Raw genomic sequence first — 22,611 nt, 5'->3', positions numbered from 1 at the left:
TATAACATGATTTTACCTCTTTTAATGCCTTACTTTGCCTTATCTCATGTCCTAGTGTATTATTTCTGGCTAAATATACACTTGGTGTTTTTATTATTATGACCACATAATATTATTCAGTAATGAAACAAATAGTGCATGTGGTTATATCTTTTATGGTACAATATTTTTGTTTTTATTGTTTAAATTAATTACCTCATTTAAAAATTTTGCTTAGTTAAACCATCATATCTGAGTTTCTTCCCAGATGCTTCGAGCCTCTTTGTAATACCATTCACCCATGAGATAGTTTGGTTATTTTCCAGTTTCTCTGATTTAATCTTGACTGCTCCCTAGGTCTGTTTCACAGCTGTTTCGGTAAGACTTCTCTTTGCTCTCATCCTGGAAATTCCCTACACCTGCTTCCTGTGTTGCAGCCTTCATTTCCTGTACCCTATATCTTCATGGTTTATTCCCTCATTTACAGGAGCATATCCTTTAGTGGCTTCCTGAAAAGAGATAACTGAGAGGTAAATTTTTTGAGATTTTTGCATACCTGAATATGTCATTTTCTACTCCTACAATTATGTGATATTTTAGATGAGTGTAGAATCCTAGATTGAAAATCATTTTTACTCAGAATTTTTACAGTATTCTTTCTTCTGGTTTCCAGTTGTGCTATTTAGTGGTCCAGTGCCATTTCTGGTTCCTGATCTTTTATTTATTTATTTTTCTCTTTGGAAGTGTTTATTATCTTCTCTTCATGCCTAGTATTCTGAAACTTTAAAGCATTGTATTTTTCATTTATCGTACTGTGCACTATGTAGGTCCTTGCTTCCTGCCGACTTAACATCCTTCAGCTCTTGGAAACTTTTTGCCTTTTTTGATATATTCTCACCTCTGTTTTCATTGGTCTTTCTGGAATTCCTACAAATCAGGTATTAAACTTCCTGGATTTCTTTTTCTAATTTTTTACCTTTCCCTTCTATTACTCATCTCTTTCTCTTTTTTCTGCCTTGTGGAAAATTGCCTTGACTGTAACTTCAAGTTTTCATTGAACTTTTTTTCAGCTCTTATTGTCTAATAATTCTTTTGTTGATTGCTCATCTGGTTAATGATAATAGTATTTTCTCTTAGAATATCTTAGTTTTCTTGACATTTTTTTCTGTTCCATCATTGTTTCTCAGCACTCCTATGATGTTTTGGTCTCTGTCTTTAGTATTAGAGACTTGCCTGAAATGCATAAGAATTTTTGACTGTCATTCATATTTAAAAAAATTTAAAGGCTGGTGGAAAATAGAGTTTGAGAGCAGAGCTCTTGTCTGTTGGTGGACCATGCTCTAGGAAACCCCTAAATGTCATGATCTTTCTCTGGGTTAGTCAGTTTTGGATCCTTTTCTGGAGAAAATTTATCATCTCCTGTGTAGAGCTGCAAGTGCTCTTGAGCCATACTGAAGAAAGGGGCTTCGAGTCTTTCTTATAATCTTCTGGTTTTAGTCACAACTTTACCCTTATCTACTTCTGTGTCTATTTAAGTCCAAAGTCCCTTGGGTTTAATTTTTCCAGAAACTCTACCTTCTGAGTTCTGAAGGATTGGGAAGTCATTGACTACACTAAGTGGACTTAACCTGGAATTCTAATAGTTCCAGGTATCTCCTAGCTCCAAACCTTTCTGAGGTTAAGAATTGGCTTGCTTCTTATCTATAGGCACTTAAATTTAATATTCCTCATCTCAATGAGCATTCTCTCTCTCTCTCTTTTTTTTTTTTTTTTTTTTTTTTTTTTTAGCCTGTCTATATGTTATGGTTTAGGGTTACAGTTTTCTGGCTTTATCAAAGAAGGTGTTTGTTTACCTTATTCTCCTTATTTGGGAGTTATTGGAGGCACAGAGGTTTTTACCCTGATATTTTGAAATCAGAAGTCTGATTTTTTTTTATTGTTTTTAATGTTTTATTTATTTTTGAGAGAGAGACAGCATGAGCAGGGGAGGGACAGAGAGAGGGAGACACAGAACTGGCAGCAGGCTCCAGGCTCCACAGTCACCACAGAGCCCAACGCAGGGCTCGAACTCACAAACTGTGAAATCATGACCTGAGCCAAAGTCGGAGGCTTAACCAACTGAGCCAACCCAGGTGCCCCTGTTTCTTCCCTTTTTATAAGCACACTGTTCTACAGCTCTTCCTCAACCTCCTTGTGTATTTTGGTGTTCTTTTCATATTAGTACACATAGATCTACATCATTCATCTTAATAGCTGTGTAGGATTTCATAAATTACACTACTATAATTTACATAATTATTACCCTATTAATATGAGGTTGTTTCCAGTTTTTGCTTTCATGAACATTGCCTCTTTGAATATTCTTTAACCTGCTTTTTGGTAAATTTGTACAAATATATCCATATAATAACTTCTACTGGGAGATTGCCTAGTCTAAGAATATGTACATTTTAAATTTTGAATCATATTGAAGTGCCTGAGTAGACCAGTTGGTTACATGTCCAAGTCTTGATTTTGGCTCACATCATGATCTCCCAGTTTGTGAATTCAAGCCCCACGTCAGGTTCTGTGCTGGCAGTGCAGAGCCTGCTTGAGATTCTCTCTCCCTCTCTCTCTCTGCACCTACCCTGCTTTCATTCTCTCTCTCTCTCTCTCTCTCTCTCTCTCTCTCTCTCTCTCTCTCAAAATAAATAAATATTTAATCATATTGTTAGAATTGTCTTCTAGAAAGTTTACATTTCCACCAACTTTCTAAGAGTGCTATTTTTGCAGTCATGGGTTTCATCAAGCTTAATTTTTTTTTTCAATCTGATAAGTAAAAAATGGGAATATATCATTGTTTTTATTTTCATTTTAAAATTATTGCCTTAAGCTTATCCCATTTAAATTTCCTTTTCTGAAAACTATTTGCAATGTTTTCTTATTCATCTTTTTCTTACTGACTTGTCCAAACTATTTGTAAATTACCAAAAATAAATTAGCCTTTTGTCCTATGTGTTGTAAATATATCTTTACCAGTTTGCCAGTGGTCTTTGAATTTGGTTGTGGTACTTTTGCCAGACCAAAATCTTTTATTTAGTCATATTTATCCACTTTTTTCCCGTATATTTTCTTGGTATTATACCATTAATATGTAAATAAACCATAGTTTTCCTTTATATGAACAATAACCAATTATATAATGGACGAGAAGAACTCATTTATAAAATTAACAATAAGATCACTTATCTAGAAATAAACTTAGTAAGCCATAGCAGAACTTACATGAAGCAATCTTTTAAAACTCTACTGAGAAGGCAAAGATTTCTTGGACAAGACACAAGAAGCACTAATAAAAGAAAATAAGATGAATAAGACTTTATCAAAATTAAAATTTTTTGCTCATCAAAAGACAGAATGGGAAAAAAAATATTCTCAGTTTTTACTGAGTGACAGAAGTGACAAAAGAACTTACACCAGAATATATAAAGAACCTCTGAAATCAACATTATAAAAAATCAACTACCACATACAAAAATGCATACTCAAACAGACATTTCACAGAAGATAAACAAATGGCCAGTAAGCACATGAAGAAATTTCAACATCATTAGTCATCAGTAAACAGTAAAACACTATGGTTTTAATTTGTAGAGGTACCACTATATACCCACTAGAATAGCTTAAATGGAAAAACTGATACCGCTAACTAGTTATGAGGATAAAGAGCAACTGGAATTCTCACTTATTGCTGGCAGTAATGCAAAATGGTCAGTCACTTTGGAGAACTGGTAGGTAGGTAAACATAATGTTTACCTTATGTATTGAGAGGTCCCCAACACCATCCCCAGGTTTGTTTGCTAGCCAAGAGGACTCATAGGACTTGGTGTGTAATCATATGTATGATCAAAGAGTACAAACCACAGTCAACAAAAGGAAAAGGTACATGGGGAGAAATCCAGGGGAGATTACGTGCAGGCTTCCAAGGGTCCTTTTGTAGTGGAGTCACCCAAGGTAGACTTAATTTCCCCAGCAAGAAGTTGAGACAACATGTATGAAATGTAGACAACCAGGAAAGCTTGTTGGGTTCAGCACACAAATGTTTTGAGGCTGATCCTTCTGCCCAACACACACCCAAATTCCAGAAGGCAAGCAGATACTCAATATAAACCATATTGTTTTCATAAACAGTTTAGGCACAGTGAGCCACTTTTATCAGTTAGGGAGTAAGAATTCACTAAACTCCTTGATCCAACTTCCTAAATACCAGCCAAGGGCCAACTTTGCAAGCAGGCCTTCTTAAGGACAAGTAGTCAGTCTGCATACCTTACAACCCAGTATTTTACTGCTGAGTATTTACCAAAAGAAGTGAAAGTATATGTCCACTAAAACAAAAAGACTAAGAATGTTCGTGGCCAAAACTGGAAACAGCTCATATATTCAACAATTGGAGAATGGATAAATGAGCTAAAATATATTTTGGTCTGCTACTTGGCAATTAAAAAGAATTAATTGGTCATATATCAACAGCATGCATAAATCTCAAATGCAGTATGTTAAGCAAAAGAAGCCAAACACAAAATAGTATATACACTGTATAATTCAATTTATATGAAGTCAAGAACCTGCAAAAGTGACCTATGATTACAGAAATCAAAATGTGATAATCAAGGGGCAGAGAGAGAAATGAATTGGAAAAGAGCATGAAATAATGTTCCGGGTTCATAGATATGTTCTATATCTTGGTTTGTATGGTGGTTACATGGATATAAAAAGTTGTTGAAAGTCATCAAACTGAACACTTAAGCTCAGTTAAGAACACAGTGCAGTTCAATGTGAGTTAATTACAGTACAATTAAAAAGTTATTACTAAGGAACATTGAAAAACAGAAAACTGTAAGTACATAGTTGGATAGGAAGTATGCCTCCCTAAACTAGTAGAAATCAGAGTTTCTCAATCAAAATACCAGTTTTGCTTTGATCTTTGTTTTGACTTTAACGAAATGAATCTGAAGTTAATTTGGAATTAGAAACCAGGTTTAATGGGACTGAATGGAAAGCATTTGGGCTGAATTGAAAGGATAGGTATGATTGAAATGGCAATGAATAGGAATAGAGGTAGGAGAAAGATCATGGACCCTTTTTCCAAAACCAAAAAAAAATCTGTAAGGGAAAATGATTGATCTAGAAAGCTTAGAGCTTGGAGTGTGGGGGGAAAAAGAGTAAGGGGGGGGGGAGCATAGTTGTAATGGTTGGTGAGGCTTTGAGTTTGAACTATATTCTGTAGATACTAGAAATTCACCATATTATTTTAATTGAGTAGTGATGTGATTAGGTAGATGTTTTAGGTAGCCAGTATTCCTCACACTGGCTAACTAATTGGGGAGGGAAGAAGCTAAATACTGTGCTTTCACGGCTTTTTGCCTTAGTTCATACAGCACTTAGACTGCTGCTCATTTTGTACCAGTCAGAAAACCTATCATTCATTAAGCACCTTTCCCTTAAGCGCATACATATGCTTTGTCCTGTAATTACTATATTCTGCTTTTCAGATTGTAAGGTATTAGAACTCTATTCTTTTCACCTTCATTTATATACACATCTGAATGATCTTTTCCCTCTTCTTTTCCATCAGTCATCCCTTCACTTTAATTGCCAGTGTCTTATAGATAGCAATTACTTTATGAAGGCTTGTTGAATTAGAGACCTGTCATTTTTCCATATGAGAACTCATTAGGGTTCAGAAGTGATAGAGAAGATGCCCCCCCAAAGTGATGCATTTGAGGGTGATTTAATGGGTGGAAGTGACATCATGCAAGAGAAGTTGAGAACTCCAAAGGGTCCAGCCTTGGAGATTGAGAGAGTGGTGGTGTCATGAATAAACAGAGTAAGAGGTACCAACAAGAAAAACAATTAAAAGAGGCCAGGAAAATATCCTAGAAAGATTATTTTGACTTTTATTGGGGAAATTTGGGGAGAGATTTTAAATCATTTAAAACATCAATAGTTCCTTACCTTTGTAACTTTTACCTTTCAATTATGAAGATATTTTAAGACAAGATATAGAATACGAACCTGAGAACTTCCTAACATTTAACATTATGGAAATAATCCACTTTTAGACTGTTCTCTACATTATTGCAGTGACTTTGTAATAGATTACTCAAATAGTGAAGGGGAGGTAGGGGTGTGTGTGTGTGTGTGTGTGTGTGTGTGTGTGTGTGTGTGTGTCTGTATTTTGTCCTGGGAAGATGACATTATGATTATGACAGGACAGAACAAAAGAGCAGTACTGAAAATAGTTAGATTAAAGGTTGTTTTTCTGTCACCACACACCAGATATGTAGAGTAGTAAAAGCAGACAGATGGACAGTTCTGCTAGTTTCGGAGTGTTCGAATACAGAAAAGAAACATTCTGTTCCATTTATTCAGAAAAGGAATTTCTAGGCTAAATTACTGGTTTCAGTAATAAGTTTCATATTCTGACCAAAGAAACATTTTTTTTTTACCCTGGGGATAATGACTCATGCTCTTCTCAGAATTTTGCTTTTGTGTAAACTAAAGTGCAGTCATAAATACAGCACTGTTATTTGGATCTTAGTGCTAATGATACCATTGTGAGAGACTAGTGATGGGTAAGAACACTAGTATTGTAAAGCCAATTGAAACAAAGGGACCAAGCACAGGTTTTAATTAGCCGATTCCTAGGGACGTTAAAGTAGATTTTTTTAAACTAATAAGCTAATTATTGTGGTTTTGTTAATTATGCTTTAAAAATAGAGCCCATACTTTTATCTTAAAAGAAAAAAACCCATCATTTTGAGGTTGAGATAAAAGGTGAATTTCTGATTTCCAGTATTGACACTGGGAATACTTTATAGAATTTTTCTGTGCCTTTTTTTCTTATGCCCCACCAAATTGGTATGAGACTATCAAACTGTGATCCCTTAGACCATGAAGCCACTGTCAAATGATAGGAAGTATAAGCATTGACTAGATGAAGTTAAAAGTTTAGACAGTCCAGTTTTAGTTTAACCTTAATCTTACAATTTTAGAAATAGCAGTTTGAATGTGCTCTTTACCGTAATAGATGCTTTCACTTTAAATTTTCACCTAAGCATTCTCCATCACGTATCCATCCCTGTAGTAAGCATTACTGAGCGCAGACTCAAAAGTCCCTTTTATCATCCCCCACAATCTCTCTCTTTGCACACTCATTCCCTTTCTTGAGTATTACTCCATAGTGAGGGTCCAGAATTTTAGCCCCTTTAAATTTTCTTCTTCAAACTTTCTTACATCTTTCTCTGTGCCTTTAATTTCAGCAAGATTACCTAATACATTATAATGTGTGAAGTAGTTGTTGGGATAATAGACAGTTTAATGACTTAGGTTAAATAACTAGTTCCTGTCAGTCGATACATTTTCTAAGGAAGCAGTTTAACTTAATGAATTATTATAAGGTATTTTTTATTGTTTAAACTATATACCTTAAGTGGTCAACTGGTGACATTGAACATCAATGAATAAAATAGAAATACTGTATGTACTGATTGCTTATGTTGCTATTTTTACACATTTACACCCATTTCAATTTGTCATTCTCATTGCTCTCATTTTAAGGTATAGCAACTATAGTTTCCCAGACATATGGTGTATTATACTATATTAAGTATAAGTTAACAGTAAATGTTTAAAATGCAAAGACCATCTAATATATCTCTTTCATCATTAAATGGATTCTGAAGTACTGTGCCCATATTAGAGTGGCTGAAAAAAAATGATTTTTAAAAATGTTTGTGCTTCCATGCCTCCACATTGTTGTTGCTATCACTCATAGAACTCTTCTGTTCACATGTCAGTAGGTGATACTTGTGCTGAAAGTAAGCCCCTCTCTCTCTGATTGCACTTCTGGGAGGTCTGTGTTCCTTTGCTTGCCAAACAGCTATTCTGCATTATTTAAAATTTTGCTTTAGTGAAATAGCCTTTTTATCAGAGATCAAATATTGAAGGATGATAAATCATGATTAAAGTTGGTCAATAATTCAGTGGAGTTTTTTGCCCTTACTATTAAATACTAAACTATTCTGTTACTGCCAGAAAATGGAGTGGATGACAGATTTGGGGTTTACAATGTTGAGTTGGTCAAAAATGAAAATAATACTCCAAAGCAAAGAGACCTTCTGTGAAATAAATCTGGTGAATATATTGGGTCTGCTAGTACCCCCAGTCAAAGCTAGCTCTCCTTATTGGACTGGACTAGACTGAACATTTACTATTTTGTCACTTGGGGGTTCTTTTCTCTTTGTCTGTGGTCACAAACTACTCATTCTGAGGAAGACAGAACAACTGGATCTACTGAGAAATCTGTAGCTAACTCAGGTCTCACTTTATAATGGCAGTAGACTCATCTTTTCACCATTGTCAAGAAAGACCATATGGTTAATTGGTGGAGTGCAGGCAGGTTTTAATGCATCTAGACACTAGCAGGCTACCACCAGAAGGAATAGTAGTTGACTAGAAGCCCCCGTAGTAATTAAACTATGTCTTCATCCTGTGACATAAAGAAATAAGATAGCTGTTCATTCTTGGTGAATGTAGAAAACAAAAGGGAACGCTGTGAAGCACGTGTTTTCCCGAAGTTCATCCACCCTCACCCATAGTAGCAGGAAGACTTGGAAGAAGATTGTTGAAGTATTCAAAGCCATGGAAAGGCTTGTGAAGGAATTAAACTATACCAGATAAGTAAGTAAGTAAGTAAGTAAATAAATAAATAAATAAATAAATAAATAAATAAGTAAATAAATAAATAAAAAGTCATTTGATAAACTTTAGGAAGGAAGTTTGTGGCTTACGGAAACATTTTGTCTTCAGTGTGTTACAGATCTTTAAAAGAATAAAGTCAAGTGAGCTGGAAGACATATTGCTAGGGTTACCTTTTGCTAGATGTTCTTAATTCAGATGTTTAATCTGGATATTCTTAAACTTTTTAGTGAATTTATCCAGTTAGGACCTGAATAATGTACTCTTTTGTCTCTTCTTTTTCTGTAAATCACTAGCAGCTAGGAAATAACAGTTTTACAAATCAACCAAATCCAGGATGGTGTTAGCTTCTTTAGGGCAAGAATGAATGAAGTTATTTTTGGTGAAGTCCCCAGGCTTTTGAAAGAGAGGGGAGAGTTAGTTTTCATACAAACTTTAATCAGAAAAGTTAGAGTCCTTTTATACTCCTTAATCCGTCAATCAAGAAAGAAACAATATGTGGTTGGCAACATCTATGTAATCCCAAGTAATATATTGATACTCTTCCTGAAGTAGATAGGACATGAGTCTCATTTGTAAAGAGGAATTACAAAGGACTGTGAGCCCCATATTTTGGGTATCATCAGTAATAAGTTTATAAACTTACTTATGAAAGGTTAATCTTTCAGGCCCTTTTCTCTTTATGTTCCATGGGAGCTAAAATATTTGATTAGCAGGAAATTAGAGTAACATTTCAAGAACCCCTCCATATTTTGCATTTCCTTCCTTCCTTCCTGGGCTGGTCTCCATTGATCTGATATTGGTTAAATTTTCATGAAGGCAATCAGGTGTATAATTAAGGTTCTATTTTCCCTGTATTCTTGAAGAATACTCTTGGCCCTTCAATGTAGAAACAGCTATAAAATTTAAATACCTTAGGGTTATTTCTCTGTTTTATATAAAGATACTAGTTTGTAACCATTTATAAGGAGAGTGGTTTTTTTCCTCATTAAAAACTTATCCTCCAATATGAGGCAGCTGACTTTGACATTTTGTAAATAAATTGTTCTTATGCTTAAAAAAAAAATTATCCTCCACATTATACCAAATTTCCTTTAAGTGAACCAGATAGTCAATTACTTAATGTAGAAGATGGGCTGTGTTGTTGGGTTTTAGCCCAAAAAGATCATTCCTGCCCATTTTCAATCAAACCAAATATGATTAAAAGGCACTTTTTTTTAACATGAAGAGAAATCAGTGGTATGGTCTATGTAATTTGCCTTCACTTCTCTCTTTTCCTAACTGGTTGTTATTTTTTTTCAGTCCAAGAGCCAAAAGTATTTGTAACTATGACTTTGCATTTTTGTTTCTGTTGCTCATTCCTTTTTGTCTGTTTTTCTTTAAATAAGAAAACCAGTATAATCTCATGTATGAATGTAAAGAAGTAGATTTTACAAATTATGTATAGCATAATTCTAAAATAAGATTTTTTTGGCATGTAGTTCTATATGTTTTTTTTCTTATGTCTCGTTGACTTGTGTGATTGTTTTATCATTATTGAAATATGTCAGATACCCATTTGATACTTATGCTCTGCTCAGAGTATACAAACTGAGTTAAATAGATACAGGTCTCTTCCTTTAGGCATTTTGCAGTTCATTAAGAATACAGAGACAAGGGGCGCCTGGGTGGCTTAGTCGTTAAGCATCTGACTTCAGCTCAGGTCATGATCCCATGGTTCATGAGTTCGAGCTCCGCGTCAGGCTCTGTGCTGACAGCTGACAGCTCGGAGCCTGAAGCCTGCTTCGGATTCTGTGTCTCCCTCTCTCTCTGCTCCTCCCCTGCACACACACTGTCTCTCTCTCAAAAATAAATAAAGATTAAAAAATTGTTTTTAAAGAATACAGAGACAAATATAAAGATGAGGACAGAAACATGTCTACAAATATCAAGTACATAAGCAAAATACTCTGCATCAAAAATTTTTTCATAATTATGAAATCGGCTTGAAACCATAAAGTTCTGGCCCTTTTCTGGACCCATGGATCTTGATAGAATTGATCCAGTAGATAAGAGAGGGAAATTTTATTGAATTTTCATACTCTAAGCACTGTGCTAAGGATTTTATATGTATTATTTCATTGAATTCTTATAAGTCACTGTGGGATAATAACTTTTTATTCACTTTGTGCAAATAAGAAAACTCCTGGGGAGGTTTTACAGACTGCAGAGTTCTCCAGAGGGTCAGTAGAGCTGAGGATGATGGAGCAGTGATCTGAACCAAAGCAGAAACATTGGTTAGGCCATTTCTGCTGTACCCTTAGAACTAGACTGCTCTCATTTATGTTGTTTTCTTTGCTGTTAAACACTGAATAATACCATAGTTGAAAAAATGTAGAAGTTTCCAAAATGTTTTCAGGTCCATTGATTGTTTGCTCGGGGTATTAAGATGTTAAAGCTCAAGTCACTGGTTAGATTCTCTTTACGGAATCATTAGCTTTGCCCTTTTCTTTGGGCAAAAGGAGTCACCCTTAATTCTGTCCACCTGTCTTATCACTACATGCCATCAGTCACAAGGTGTGCTGGCTAATAAGGAGGAACCAAAGAATTATAGCAAAAATATACTACTACCAGAAAAAACAAGGTGAGGGGCGCTTGGGTGGTGCAGTTGGTTAAGCATCTGACTTCAGCTCAGGTCATGATCTCAAGGTTTGTGTGTTCGAACCCCACATCAGGCTCTTTGCTGACAGCTCAGAGCCTGGAGCCTGTTTCGAATTCTTTGTCTCCCTCTCTCTGTGCCCCTCCCCCACTGGTGCTCGCTCTCTCTCTCTCTCTCTCTCTCTCTCTCTCAAAAATAAGTAACAATTAAAAAAATTTTTTAAAAAGGAAAATCAAGGTGAGATATTAATGTATTTTTATCATTTGAAGTACTAGTCATTGTTTCAGTTCTATATTTTGAAATCATAATTTACCACGTACTGCCATCTTGATCTAAAAAAGTAAATGGAGTTTCTAAAGTTGCCTAATATACCACTGACCTCTGACTGCCTGCTGCTTGTTTTATGTGGAGATACAATAATCTGCCTTTACTCCCTCACAAAGAGAAAAGAAACGTTTCCTGGAAAACTATGTCATTGTGGAATCATTTGTCTTATTAAATTGTATGATATTGTGAAATATCTCTTGTATTTTCCACATGGTTTAACTACATTTACCTTTCCTCATAATCGTGTCTATCCCTTTGTCATCTCTATCTGTGAATATTTAGTCTCCTTTTGAGCTTAAATTTTAAGAAATTTTATTCTACCACACACTAAAATTTGAACTTTTAAAGTTCAAATTGGTAAAATTAGTGATTACATGTTTTGAGATTTGGTAAGGTTTCTTTACATATCTATATAAAATATGGAATTTAAATTCATTATGTAATAACCTAAGATCAAGTGTTTGTTAATCTATACTTCACTTCATTAATGGCTCTTGTGCTTGTTTACCCCATTTGATTCTGCTATTCACCTTGGATTCTTTTAACCCACCTAAATAAAGTCCTTATTCACATTTATTGATAATCACAAATCTACATTGGCATAGGCATTACTGACTTAGACCTTCACTGTTTGCCGTTATTTTAAAAAAATCCATTAGCACAGCCCATCTATGAACCTCATATTTGGGAACCCTTGTTTTAAATAACCCATTAAATCTCTCAAGTGTATTTCACAGCACTGTGAATTTAATAGTGAAAATGAATTGTATGCCCTTCTAAAGGAATTTGAATTTTCTACATACCAGTCATGAGAACTCGATTTTCCACCCCCAAGTTGTTAAGGTCTGTGAATAACTAAAAGAATGAGTTAAATCTGTTTTCTCATGGTCAGCTTGTAAAGGTCAGTAAAGGACAGCATTTTGAAAGAAGTGGATAAAATACATCCTTCCAGCACTAGTGTATATTACAGCTGTCCCTTTGGATTCACTCCAGCAACAGCTCAGTGACTCTTGGAGGAAGAGAATTTTAGAGGCCCTAGCCGGGGCTCATGAAGAATTATACCAAAAAACACTTGCTTCCCATGCATGTCCACTGCAGTGAAATTTGTTTAAAATCACGCTTCTTACCCTTCAAATCCAGTTAGTCTTTCGGTGTTTTTGATTTCCCTTTATCAGGTATCTGTGTCCATCTCTTCTGTTACTATTGGTACTTCTCTTTGTTTCAGGCCCTTGTTACATTTTCTCTGGGATAACTTCAACAATTTAATTTTCCTGCTTACTTCTTATCCTCTAGGGCTGTGGTGACCCAAAAAAGACCTTATCCTGGAAGAGTCCATAGTCTAGTAGCAAGTCAAACATGGATATGTTTAATAACTTTATTAAGAATAAACAGTCATAGATATATATGTAAGAGAGTGGGTAACATGAAGAAAGAGAGTAACTAAATGGAAGTATTTAAAGTAACTTTTAAGGAGAGTAATCAGAGTATAGAATTAATAGTCTAGATTTTCATCATGTTCTTTCTGTAAAGGTACAGAAGTTTTTTATTTTGTTTTATATCAGACTAAAGTAAGGATTCATTTGGTAATTAAAAACAGGAAAGCATGTTTTCTAGTTAATGAGCAAATAAAAAGATGGAACTGAACTAGCAATAAAACTACATGTTAATGTTTCCCTGTTGATCTCTCTGAGAATGAGGGGTGAAAATATCTTGTCAACATATATCCAAATACACTTACTGGTTTATAAATGTATCCATTAAGTCAAATAGCATTGGCTAAATGTATCAGTTAAATGAGAAATAAGTATTTGTAAAACTTTTGGTCATTCAGTAAACACGAAGCTTCTGTATTTGTGGAACATAGATCTCTAGGAAACACAAGCTGCTTATTTTAGCAAAATTATGGCTGTTTGAGGTGATTAAGCTGCCAGTGGAGTCAGTATAGATAACCCCCTAAATTTCCAAGTGTACACTTCAAAATAGCTTTATTATTTCTGGTGACTTTAAAAAAAAATTCTTTTAATGTTTATTTTTGAGAGAGACAGAGACAGAGACAGAGAGACATTGTGTGAGCAGGGGAAGGGGAGATTGAGAGGGAGACACAGAATCCGAAACAGGCTCCAGTCTTTGAGCTGTCAGCACAGAGACCAATGCAGGGCTCAAACCCACAGACCATGAGATCGTGACCTGAGCCGAAGTTGGACGCTCAACAGACTGAGCCACCCTGATGCCCCGTATTATTTTTAATGACTTTCTGATGCAGATGTACTATTGATTATTTTAAAAACAAATGTGTTTAAAACATACATTTTGAAATTGAGACCTGAATTAAAATACCTAAAATATACTTTATATTTTAAAGTAATCAAGTCAGAAAAGGTCTCTGCAGTCTTCGGGTGTGTTTACAGAGATTCATAATTCACAGGTACATACTAGATTTTGGTTGCTGCATTTTGAGATGAGTATTAGCAAAATAATACTTTAAGTATTTAATATTTCAGTATTAAGTATTTAAGTATTTAATACATTAAGTGATGACAAAGAAGCTGATGATAAACTATCTTGCTTGAATTATGGTTAAAGGAATTGGAGGTAAAAAGACCCAGAAAAAATTCTAACATGACAAGCATGTGAAGAGGTAGAAAAGACAGAAAGTATGGAATGAAGATTAGAAATAATAATGTTTAGGGATAACTTTAGAAATGCTCCACAAAAAATTCTGTATCAGGCAGTGAGCTCCCCAAACTGAAAATATCCAATTAATTGACTTCTGAGATACTTTCCTATTTCAGGATTTTGACCTCACTGGCTTAAAATTAATGCTTCCTCTCCACCTCAGCCCCAAAGGACTTTGAGTGAAAGTATACGATTATGGTAAAAAAAAAAAAAAAAAAGGCAGGGTTAGGGATGATTTATTAAGCAGCATGCATTTAGAAAACTCTCCAGTTAATACCGGGTTAATTCTGATAACTTATCAGAGATCAGCAAACTTTTTCTGTGAAGGGCCAGATATTAAATGTTTTAAGCCACATGGTCTCTATAGCATCTGCTCAATTCTGCTGCTATAGTGGGAAAGCATTATTTACAATATATAAACACAATTTTTTGGATGTATTCCCATTTAAATTTATTTGCAAAAGCTGGTGGTGAGCTGGATTTAGCATGTGGGCCATAGTCTGACAATCTTTGCCTTAAATGATGAAACCTGAAAATACCCTTAGATTAATATAAGCGAGGAGAGGCTTTGAATGTAGGAATTTTAAAAAATTGTCAAAATGTCATTGTCTTCTTAGACTGAAAGAGTGCACATCCGATGTTTAAGTTGAATTGTCCAATGAATTAAGAAACCTTTCACCATAAAACTCAAGTGACAATGGAGAATCTGACACTATTTTCTGCTGTTCATTTCTGCTGCTTATTTTGTGCTTAAAGTTGTCTTTACTCCACCTGAACAAACCCATCAATCTCACTTGGACTGGTAATGAACCTTCCAAGAACCAAAGACTTTCAGTGCCTCCTGCCCGAACACAGTAATTTTTAACAGTAATTTTAACACCGGGACAAGGAAGTATACAAAAATCTCTGATATCTGTTACATATTTTGTGCTCCCAAGTTTGCATTGCAAAGGTTCTCGTGTCCTCATTTGGTCTGTTGGTCTCTAATGTATAGACGGTTATAAAATGGTAGTCAAGGGTTGATGCTGACTAGAAATGAATAACTGAAGAAGAGGAAGCTACTATCACATGCAGGCAGGCCACAGCTGAGAAGTAACCATTGACTGCTAGAAAACAAGGAGATGGGAACATTGTTAAAAGCACCATCTCCAACCTGGGGTCATTGGGTTTAGGGCCAAAAATACACTCAGAGTATTCAATAATATTGAAGAGCTTTGCTGTATTGTGTTTCAGAATAGCACAGTAATTGGTTTTATAATGAAGACTGTAACTCATCAAAAAAAGGGTAAATTGTGGGGGTGCCTGGGGGGCTCAGTTGGTTGAGTGTTTGACTCTGGATTTTGACTCTTGATCTCTTGGCGATCATGAGATCGACACCCCTGTCAGACTCTGTGCTGAATGTAGAGCCTGCTTAGGATTCTCTCTCTCCTTCTCTCTCTGCCCCTCCCCTGCTCATGCACGTGCCTGCTCGCTCTCTCGCTCTCTCTCTCTCTCAAAAATAAATTTTAAGAAATTAGGATATGTAAAACCAATTTATTTCCTAAGAATCCTGAATAGTTGTTGATTTTTCAGTATATGCATATTTAGTCCTGGCATTCTGAACTCAAAAGCCCAGTAGAGTATTAGTTTTATAGTGATTTGTTGCCCTCTATTGCTTTTCAAATAAGTTATTTTTCTTTGTAAATAGATTATGCACTTACATTTGGATAAACCTTCTTTATCAGCAATTGGTTTTTTTTCTATAAAGTCCCTTTTATTTAAAATGTTATATATGTATATACACTGATTTCTTAACTTTAGGGATTTTTTTGTCCAAATTCGGGGAATTGAGACGGTATGTTTTTGTACCTTGATTTCGTGCTTATTTGATTATATCTTGTATTTAAAAAAATTCTATACATATATATGAGTGTGTGTGTGTGTGTGTGTGTATAAATACATTTTTTTTTTTTTAGAGAGATTGAGAGTATAGGCTGGGGAGGGGCAGAGAGAGATGGAGAGAGAGAATCTCAAGCAGGTTCTGTGCCCAGTGTGAAGTCCTACATGGGGCTCGTCTCACCACCAGGAAAACATGAGCTAAGCCAAAACCAAGAGTCATACACTTAACCAACTGAGCCATCCAGGTGCCCCTGAAAAGAAATATTTTTTAAAAATCTGAAATTTAAAATCATGGAGAAAAGTGTCATAAAGTTCTTTATTCAAAATACTTTAGAAGATTCTGTTTTACTTACAATGTACTACATAAAATTTAAACTCCTTAACATGGGGTCTGCCCACCTTTCTGGCCCCTGCCTACCTCTCCCGTCTCCCTCCTGTCACACACCCTACCTATTCCCATGCATTTCAGTCTCGAATAATGAAAAACTTGTATTGCTGGTAACAGGCTGTGTCCTTTCAGTCTGTGACTTTGCACGTGTACTCTTGTGGCAATCTAAAATGCTTTCCTCATCCATCTCACCCATGTCCAAGCTACCTTCTGTGTAAAATCCCTACTAATCTATAATATTCTCCTTAACTTTTATCTTGCTGGTGCCTTCTCTAACTTCCTCAGGCAGTTGAGACAATTCCTGTGACTCTTCCAAAGTGCATGTTCTCTCTGATAACAACTTTTCCATTTTCAAAGTTGTTTTTAACTTCATTCCCCAATAAACCATGAGTCCCTCAACAACCAAGGAGAACACATTTTATTTACTTTAGTTTTCATAGCATATTTAGTCTAGAGCCTAGCACAAGTAGATATTTCTCAAAAAAAAAAAAAAAGGTGGAGGGGGAATAACAAGGGACAAGGGATTCCTTACTTAAGCTGTAGATGGCTGTACCATTTAAATAGGAATATTAGGAGTCTGGGGAACTAGAAACAGCTACGAAGGTGCCAGCCTCTGAGCCACTCAGTACTATTCCAGACTTGTGTGTCAGCCTTGCATTGCCAGAGCTACCTTCAAGATTCAGCTCTTGAAACTAGCACTGCTTTATAAGGCTCATTTACTTGCCTCCCTAAGAGAACTCAAACCCCTTTTTCCATCCCCATCTGGTACCATTCCTGGATAATTCATAATAGCTTGAAAAGATAGTGTGGGTGTACTTTACAGGTTTATTAGTAATATTTAACACTTATTGAGTGCTTACTGTATGCCAGTCTCTTTGCTTACATATTTTTCATATATTGCCTCATTTAATACAACAGTTTGATGAATTTTCTGCCATTATGCCAATTTAGCAATCTAAGAAGGGGTGGAAAGAATGAAGTTCAGTGAGATGAATTAAACTGCCTGAGGCAGCTACTTACTAAGGCAATGAGATTTTTTTTTTTAATGTTTACTTATTTATTTTGAGAGAGAGACTATGCGTGAGCACAAGCAGGGGAGGAGCAGAGAGAGGGAGAGAGAGATTCCCAAGCAGGCTCCATGCTGTCAGCGCAGAGCCCAACATAAGGCTCGTACTCACAACCCATGAGATCGTGACCTGAGCCGAGATCAAGAGTCAGATGCTTAACCAACTGAGCCACCCAGGCACCCCGCCCTCCCCACCCGACAGGGAGAGTTTAAATCCTGTGTAACTTCAGACCCATTTTTCTTATTCACCACCACTGAGTATCACCTGGCTATAACTGAAGCCCAAACAGCAGAATGGTCATAGTGTGCACTTTGAAATCATCTAGACCTGGCTTCAAAATCCATAGCAAATAACTTCACATCTCTGGCCTTCAGTTTCCTGTAGGTCATTTTACATTATCATATGTAAAATGGTAATGCCTATTCTGAAAGGATTATTGCCCACCTAAATGTATGATATATGCGGACTAACAGTAATGTTAGCTCCATTCCCTTCTTCTACGCTTCTGTTTATGTGAGCTCTGAGGTAATGGTTTGTACAGAATAAGGCCTGACATAAGACAAATAAGAAAGTTAGCATCTTCTGTCTTCTAGTTAGTACTACCATAGTGCCAACCAGTGCCTGGCTTCCATGATCTCCAAGTGTTTTATGACTATGATCACATTTACTCTTTTAATGAGAAGAGTGTGTCTTGAATATTTAATGGTTGTTAACTGCCCATAAATATACCATAGTAGGATAAAGATTAGAATCCATGATCTCTCTACTGTACTAGACTTCTCTCTTGGTAATTCTTAGGGAACATATGAGATTCTGAGATGTTATTTATTATATAAAATAGGTGCCCCTATGATTCCATACCATGGACCTGTTATTGCTATTCAACAAAGCAAACTATAAACACAGCTGCTGTTTTAGTGTGGCTTGTGGTTTTGTTTTGTTTTTATTTGAACTTTCTTATGCAGGCAGATCATCATTTAAAAGTAGTCATTTGGCATTTCCCTTGCATTCTTCAAATTTTTTTGTATGTTTTAAAAAGCTTAGCTTAAGTCACTTCTATAATTATGCACACAGATTGATCCATCTGGTCTTTTTAGTAACCAATGAATTTTCATTTAAAAGTATAGGAAATAGAATAATTATATTTTAAATCCTATAACTTCAGTGGGACTCTTTTATAAACTTGAAGAAACATTTTCAACTATTAAAAATAGTTTTATATTCTTTACTGTCTTCCAGTTGATTTCTGTATTTCTAGAGATGCGAGAGGGCTTGAAATTTCTATTTGTATTTTTTAACTCCTTCATGTGTTAGAACTCTGAAGCATACTGTAAGCACTTGTCTGCAACTGACCAGTGGAAATGTGTGCCCAAAGTAGGGGACAAACCTAGATCTAGGGAGACAATTTAGGCTTTAGCAGTCTAGACAAGAAATAGTAGTGGCCTGACCCAGGGTACTAAGACTGGTAGTGGAGTATGCAGATTCAGGGAATAGAATTAACAAAGTTGATGGATTAGATTTTGATGGGCATGACATACAGGAGTCAGAGAAAGAAAGTTTCTGGATTTAATTACTTGTGATTTTAATTATCCTATACCCAACAAACACATAATCTTCATACTCTTGACTTTGCCTTGTAAGGACAAAGGCCATGTCTGTTTTATCCCATTATCATATTCCCAGGACCTAACATGGTCCTGTAGAATAGCCCCAGTACATTTTTTTTTTTTAGCCCCAGTACTTTTTTAGTTAATAAACAAAGTGTCATTTATGGCTGTTGTCCACAGTGCCTGAAGTTACCTGAGCCTTTGGTTCATTTCTCTAGCCTGACTTTCGTTTCTTTTTTATTTCTTTAGTGTCTCTCACTTTACCTTTTTTACTGCCTTTACAGTGTAGCTTACTGAATAAAAGAAAATATAAACATAAGTAGCAAGAATGAACTTGTGCTTTGTGGGTTTTGTAGTATCTTCTAAAGAATCCCCGAGATTGTTGACATCTTTAAAAATTAGGGCTTCTAATCATAATACTACTTAATATTTTTAAAAATATTACAACTACTCTAACACTGTACTAACAAAGAGAGTCAGTGGGTCTCATTTGTGTGTAGATCAATTCATTTCAATCAGAAGTATTAGTGAGTTATTTGATAAAGTAGATGAATCATTCAAATTCATCATATCTCAGGGAAAATGCATTGATGACACTTTATATTATAGTGAATATATACCTAAATTATACTTTCAAAGCAGAATGGTCTATGAAGTCACTTAGACAATAATCAGTACAAAGAGAGAAATTACAAAGATTAATTTAAGAAAAAGACTAAGCCATGTAATTTCCCATTACCACAGAGTGCAGATAGGGAGTGAAAAGGAAGATTTGACTTCTCTCGCCTTTACTCATCTTTAAAATGAGAGCAATGGACCCATGATCTAAAAGATCCTTTCCAGCTCAGATTCTCTTGCTCTAGAAAATAGAAGAGAATGATAAAGGTGATATGTGATGGGAATTTTAGTTTCAGTTACAATTTACTGTTCATTCTTCCCATAGCTTCAGCTCCGTCTGATAAAACCTGACTTTTAAAAAATCTAGTAAAATAAAATGTTTTTAGTTAGTGATTTTATTAAATATAATTAAATTCAAGTGGTTTTTTGGTGTTTTTGTTTTTGTTTTTTTGTTTTTTTCTAATTTCTGCTTTGGAATCAGTTCCTTCAGCCTAATTTGGAGCAACAGTCTCCATTAAAATATTTAAGATAAATACTTGCCCTAACAATTCAAACTACAGAAAAAGTTTTTACATTTAGTAATGCCATAAATGTACTCTTCTATAGTTGTTTTTGTTTTAACATATGTTTTTTTTCCCCCCTTCGGTTTAGATTTCTGCTTTGGGACAGCCACGCATCTAATTCCTTAAAACAGTTTTATATGTAAAACTTGTAAAGGATCAGAACAATGCCTCCAAGACCATCATCAGGTGAACTGTGGGGCATCCACTTGATGCCCCCAAGAATCCTAGTAGAATGTTTACTACCAAATGGAATGATAGTGACGTTAGAATGCCTCCGTGAGGCTACATTAATAACTATAAAGCATGAATTATTTAAAGAAGCAAGAAAATATCCTCTCCATCAACTTCTTCAAGATGAATCTTCTTACATTTTCGTAAGTGTTACCCAAGAAGCAGAAAGGGAAGAATTTTTTGATGAAACAAGACGACTTTGTGACCTGCGGCTTTTTCAACCCTTTTTAAAAGTAATTGAGCCAGTAGGCAACCGTGAAGAAAAGATCCTCAATCGAGAAATTGGTATGACACCGTTTTTAGCTAAATGGCATTGTCGTTCTATTCTAAAAGCAAATAACTATGAAACTTAACTGTTTTCTCATTACTAAAATATTTCTGTCTGAATCAGTTAATTACCTTTGTAATCTCAGGTAAATAGATTTTGAAATAAAAACCATTACAAATCTATAATAATCTTTTGATTATTTGGCTAAGAAACTATTTTTAACACCTTGGTGTTAAATTTTTCTTTAAGAAATATCATTTGTAGGGTTGGCTTAGATTTGTTATAGTCCAGTTTTGTTGTATTACTCTTCAAAAAAAAAAAAAAATTACACGGATGTTTGCTACCTCTGATCCAAATTGCTGAATATATTATGTTCTGTATGTTAAAGATATTTGAGTCCTTGTCAACTCTTACTTTACTATATGTATTTATTAAAATTTCTTTAAACCCAGAGAGACTTCTTTACTCTATTGTGATCTTCCAGATCTGTCAAATTCCCCATTTGTAAGAAACATGTTCATACTTTATGTTTAATAGAATGTTATATTCTTTATGTAATTTTTTAAGGTTTTGCTATTGGCATGCCAGTGTGTGAATTTGATATGGTTAAAGATCCAGAAGTACAGGACTTCCGAAGAAATATTCTGAATGTTTGTAAAGAAGCTGTGGATCTTCGGGATCTTAATTCACCTCATAGTAGAGCAATGTATGTCTATCCTCCAAATGTAGAATCTTCACCAGAACTGCCAAAGCACATATATAATAAACTAGATAAAGGTAAGAAAATTGTCAGTCTACCATAATTGGTTACTATAATAAAAATTTCTATCTGTGCCTATACATTTGTACAGTCTTTTTACTAGATGCTGGATGATAAGCTTCTTGAAGGCAGGGACTGCTTATGCTGACAAGATATAGCTGATTGCCAATACATATGTATGTAATGAATATTTATTGATTGAATGAATTGTGTGCATATGGTGCTGATCCCTTGGTGAATTCTGTATCTTAGAATAAAACTAAAGAACTTTGATTGTGAAATTCATTATTACACAGTTACGATCAATTATCTTTTTACCAAAAAGATTATAAATAGAAATACTTTATGAAATTTTGGGAAAACTTTGCACATTCTTGTTATCTTTTATCATATGTAGAAAGAAAAACAAATTTCTTAGTGGTAAATGCAATAATTAAATCTGATAGTGTATAATATATAGATTGACTTTTGATACTTAATGAATCAATTTCTAGAATTAAGTGAACATGGAAATTTATAAACTATATTATAGTTTGGGAAATGAAAATATCATTGTATCAGATAAATATCTGTATTTTCCAAGGTAACAAAGTGAAGGCTTCAATTTGAAGTTACAGAATAAGTTAACTCTCACACACAATTAAATACAAAATTTTGATAGTAGAATACGTTAAGACATCTTATTACTATTCCACCCAAAATATTCAAAGTAGTTTAAAGCAGTATAACATAAGATCTTCATTTGAAAATCTTCTCTACTCTAGTATACCTTTTAAAATGGAATTCTCTTGGGAGCACCTGGGTGGCTCAGTGAGTTAAGCGTCCGCCTTTGGCTCAGGTCATGATCTCATGGCTTGTGAGTTCAAGCCCCA

General features: G+C 35.0%; 1 protein-coding gene across 2 annotated transcripts in view; it reads left to right on the top strand.

Moving 5' to 3' along the window:
* Positions 1-22,611, top strand: part of PIK3CA (phosphatidylinositol-4,5-bisphosphate 3-kinase catalytic subunit alpha) — an 81,208-nt gene that overhangs the window by 26,413 nt on the left and 32,184 nt on the right. Inside the window, exons 1-3 of one of the 2 annotated variants that reach the window (XM_019840086.3) lie at positions 5,218-8,700; positions 20,569-20,996; positions 21,547-21,756. In XM_019840086.3, the coding sequence (XP_019695645.1) occupies positions 20,645-20,996; positions 21,547-21,756 (562 nt within the window). In that variant the 5' untranslated portion in view covers positions 5,218-8,700; positions 20,569-20,644. Of the gene's footprint in view, positions 1-5,217; positions 8,701-20,568; positions 20,997-21,546; positions 21,757-22,611 lie in introns of those variants that run through there. The other variant, XM_023260376.2, reaches the window with a different exon arrangement.

Source organism: Felis catus, chromosome C2 (genome assembly GCF_018350175.1).
Source record: "Felis catus isolate Fca126 chromosome C2, F.catus_Fca126_mat1.0, whole genome shotgun sequence".
NCBI lineage: Eukaryota > Metazoa > Chordata > Mammalia > Carnivora > Felidae > Felis > Felis catus.
The sequence above is the reverse complement of the archived record's forward strand: the minus strand, read 5'-3'. Positions and strand labels throughout refer to the sequence as shown.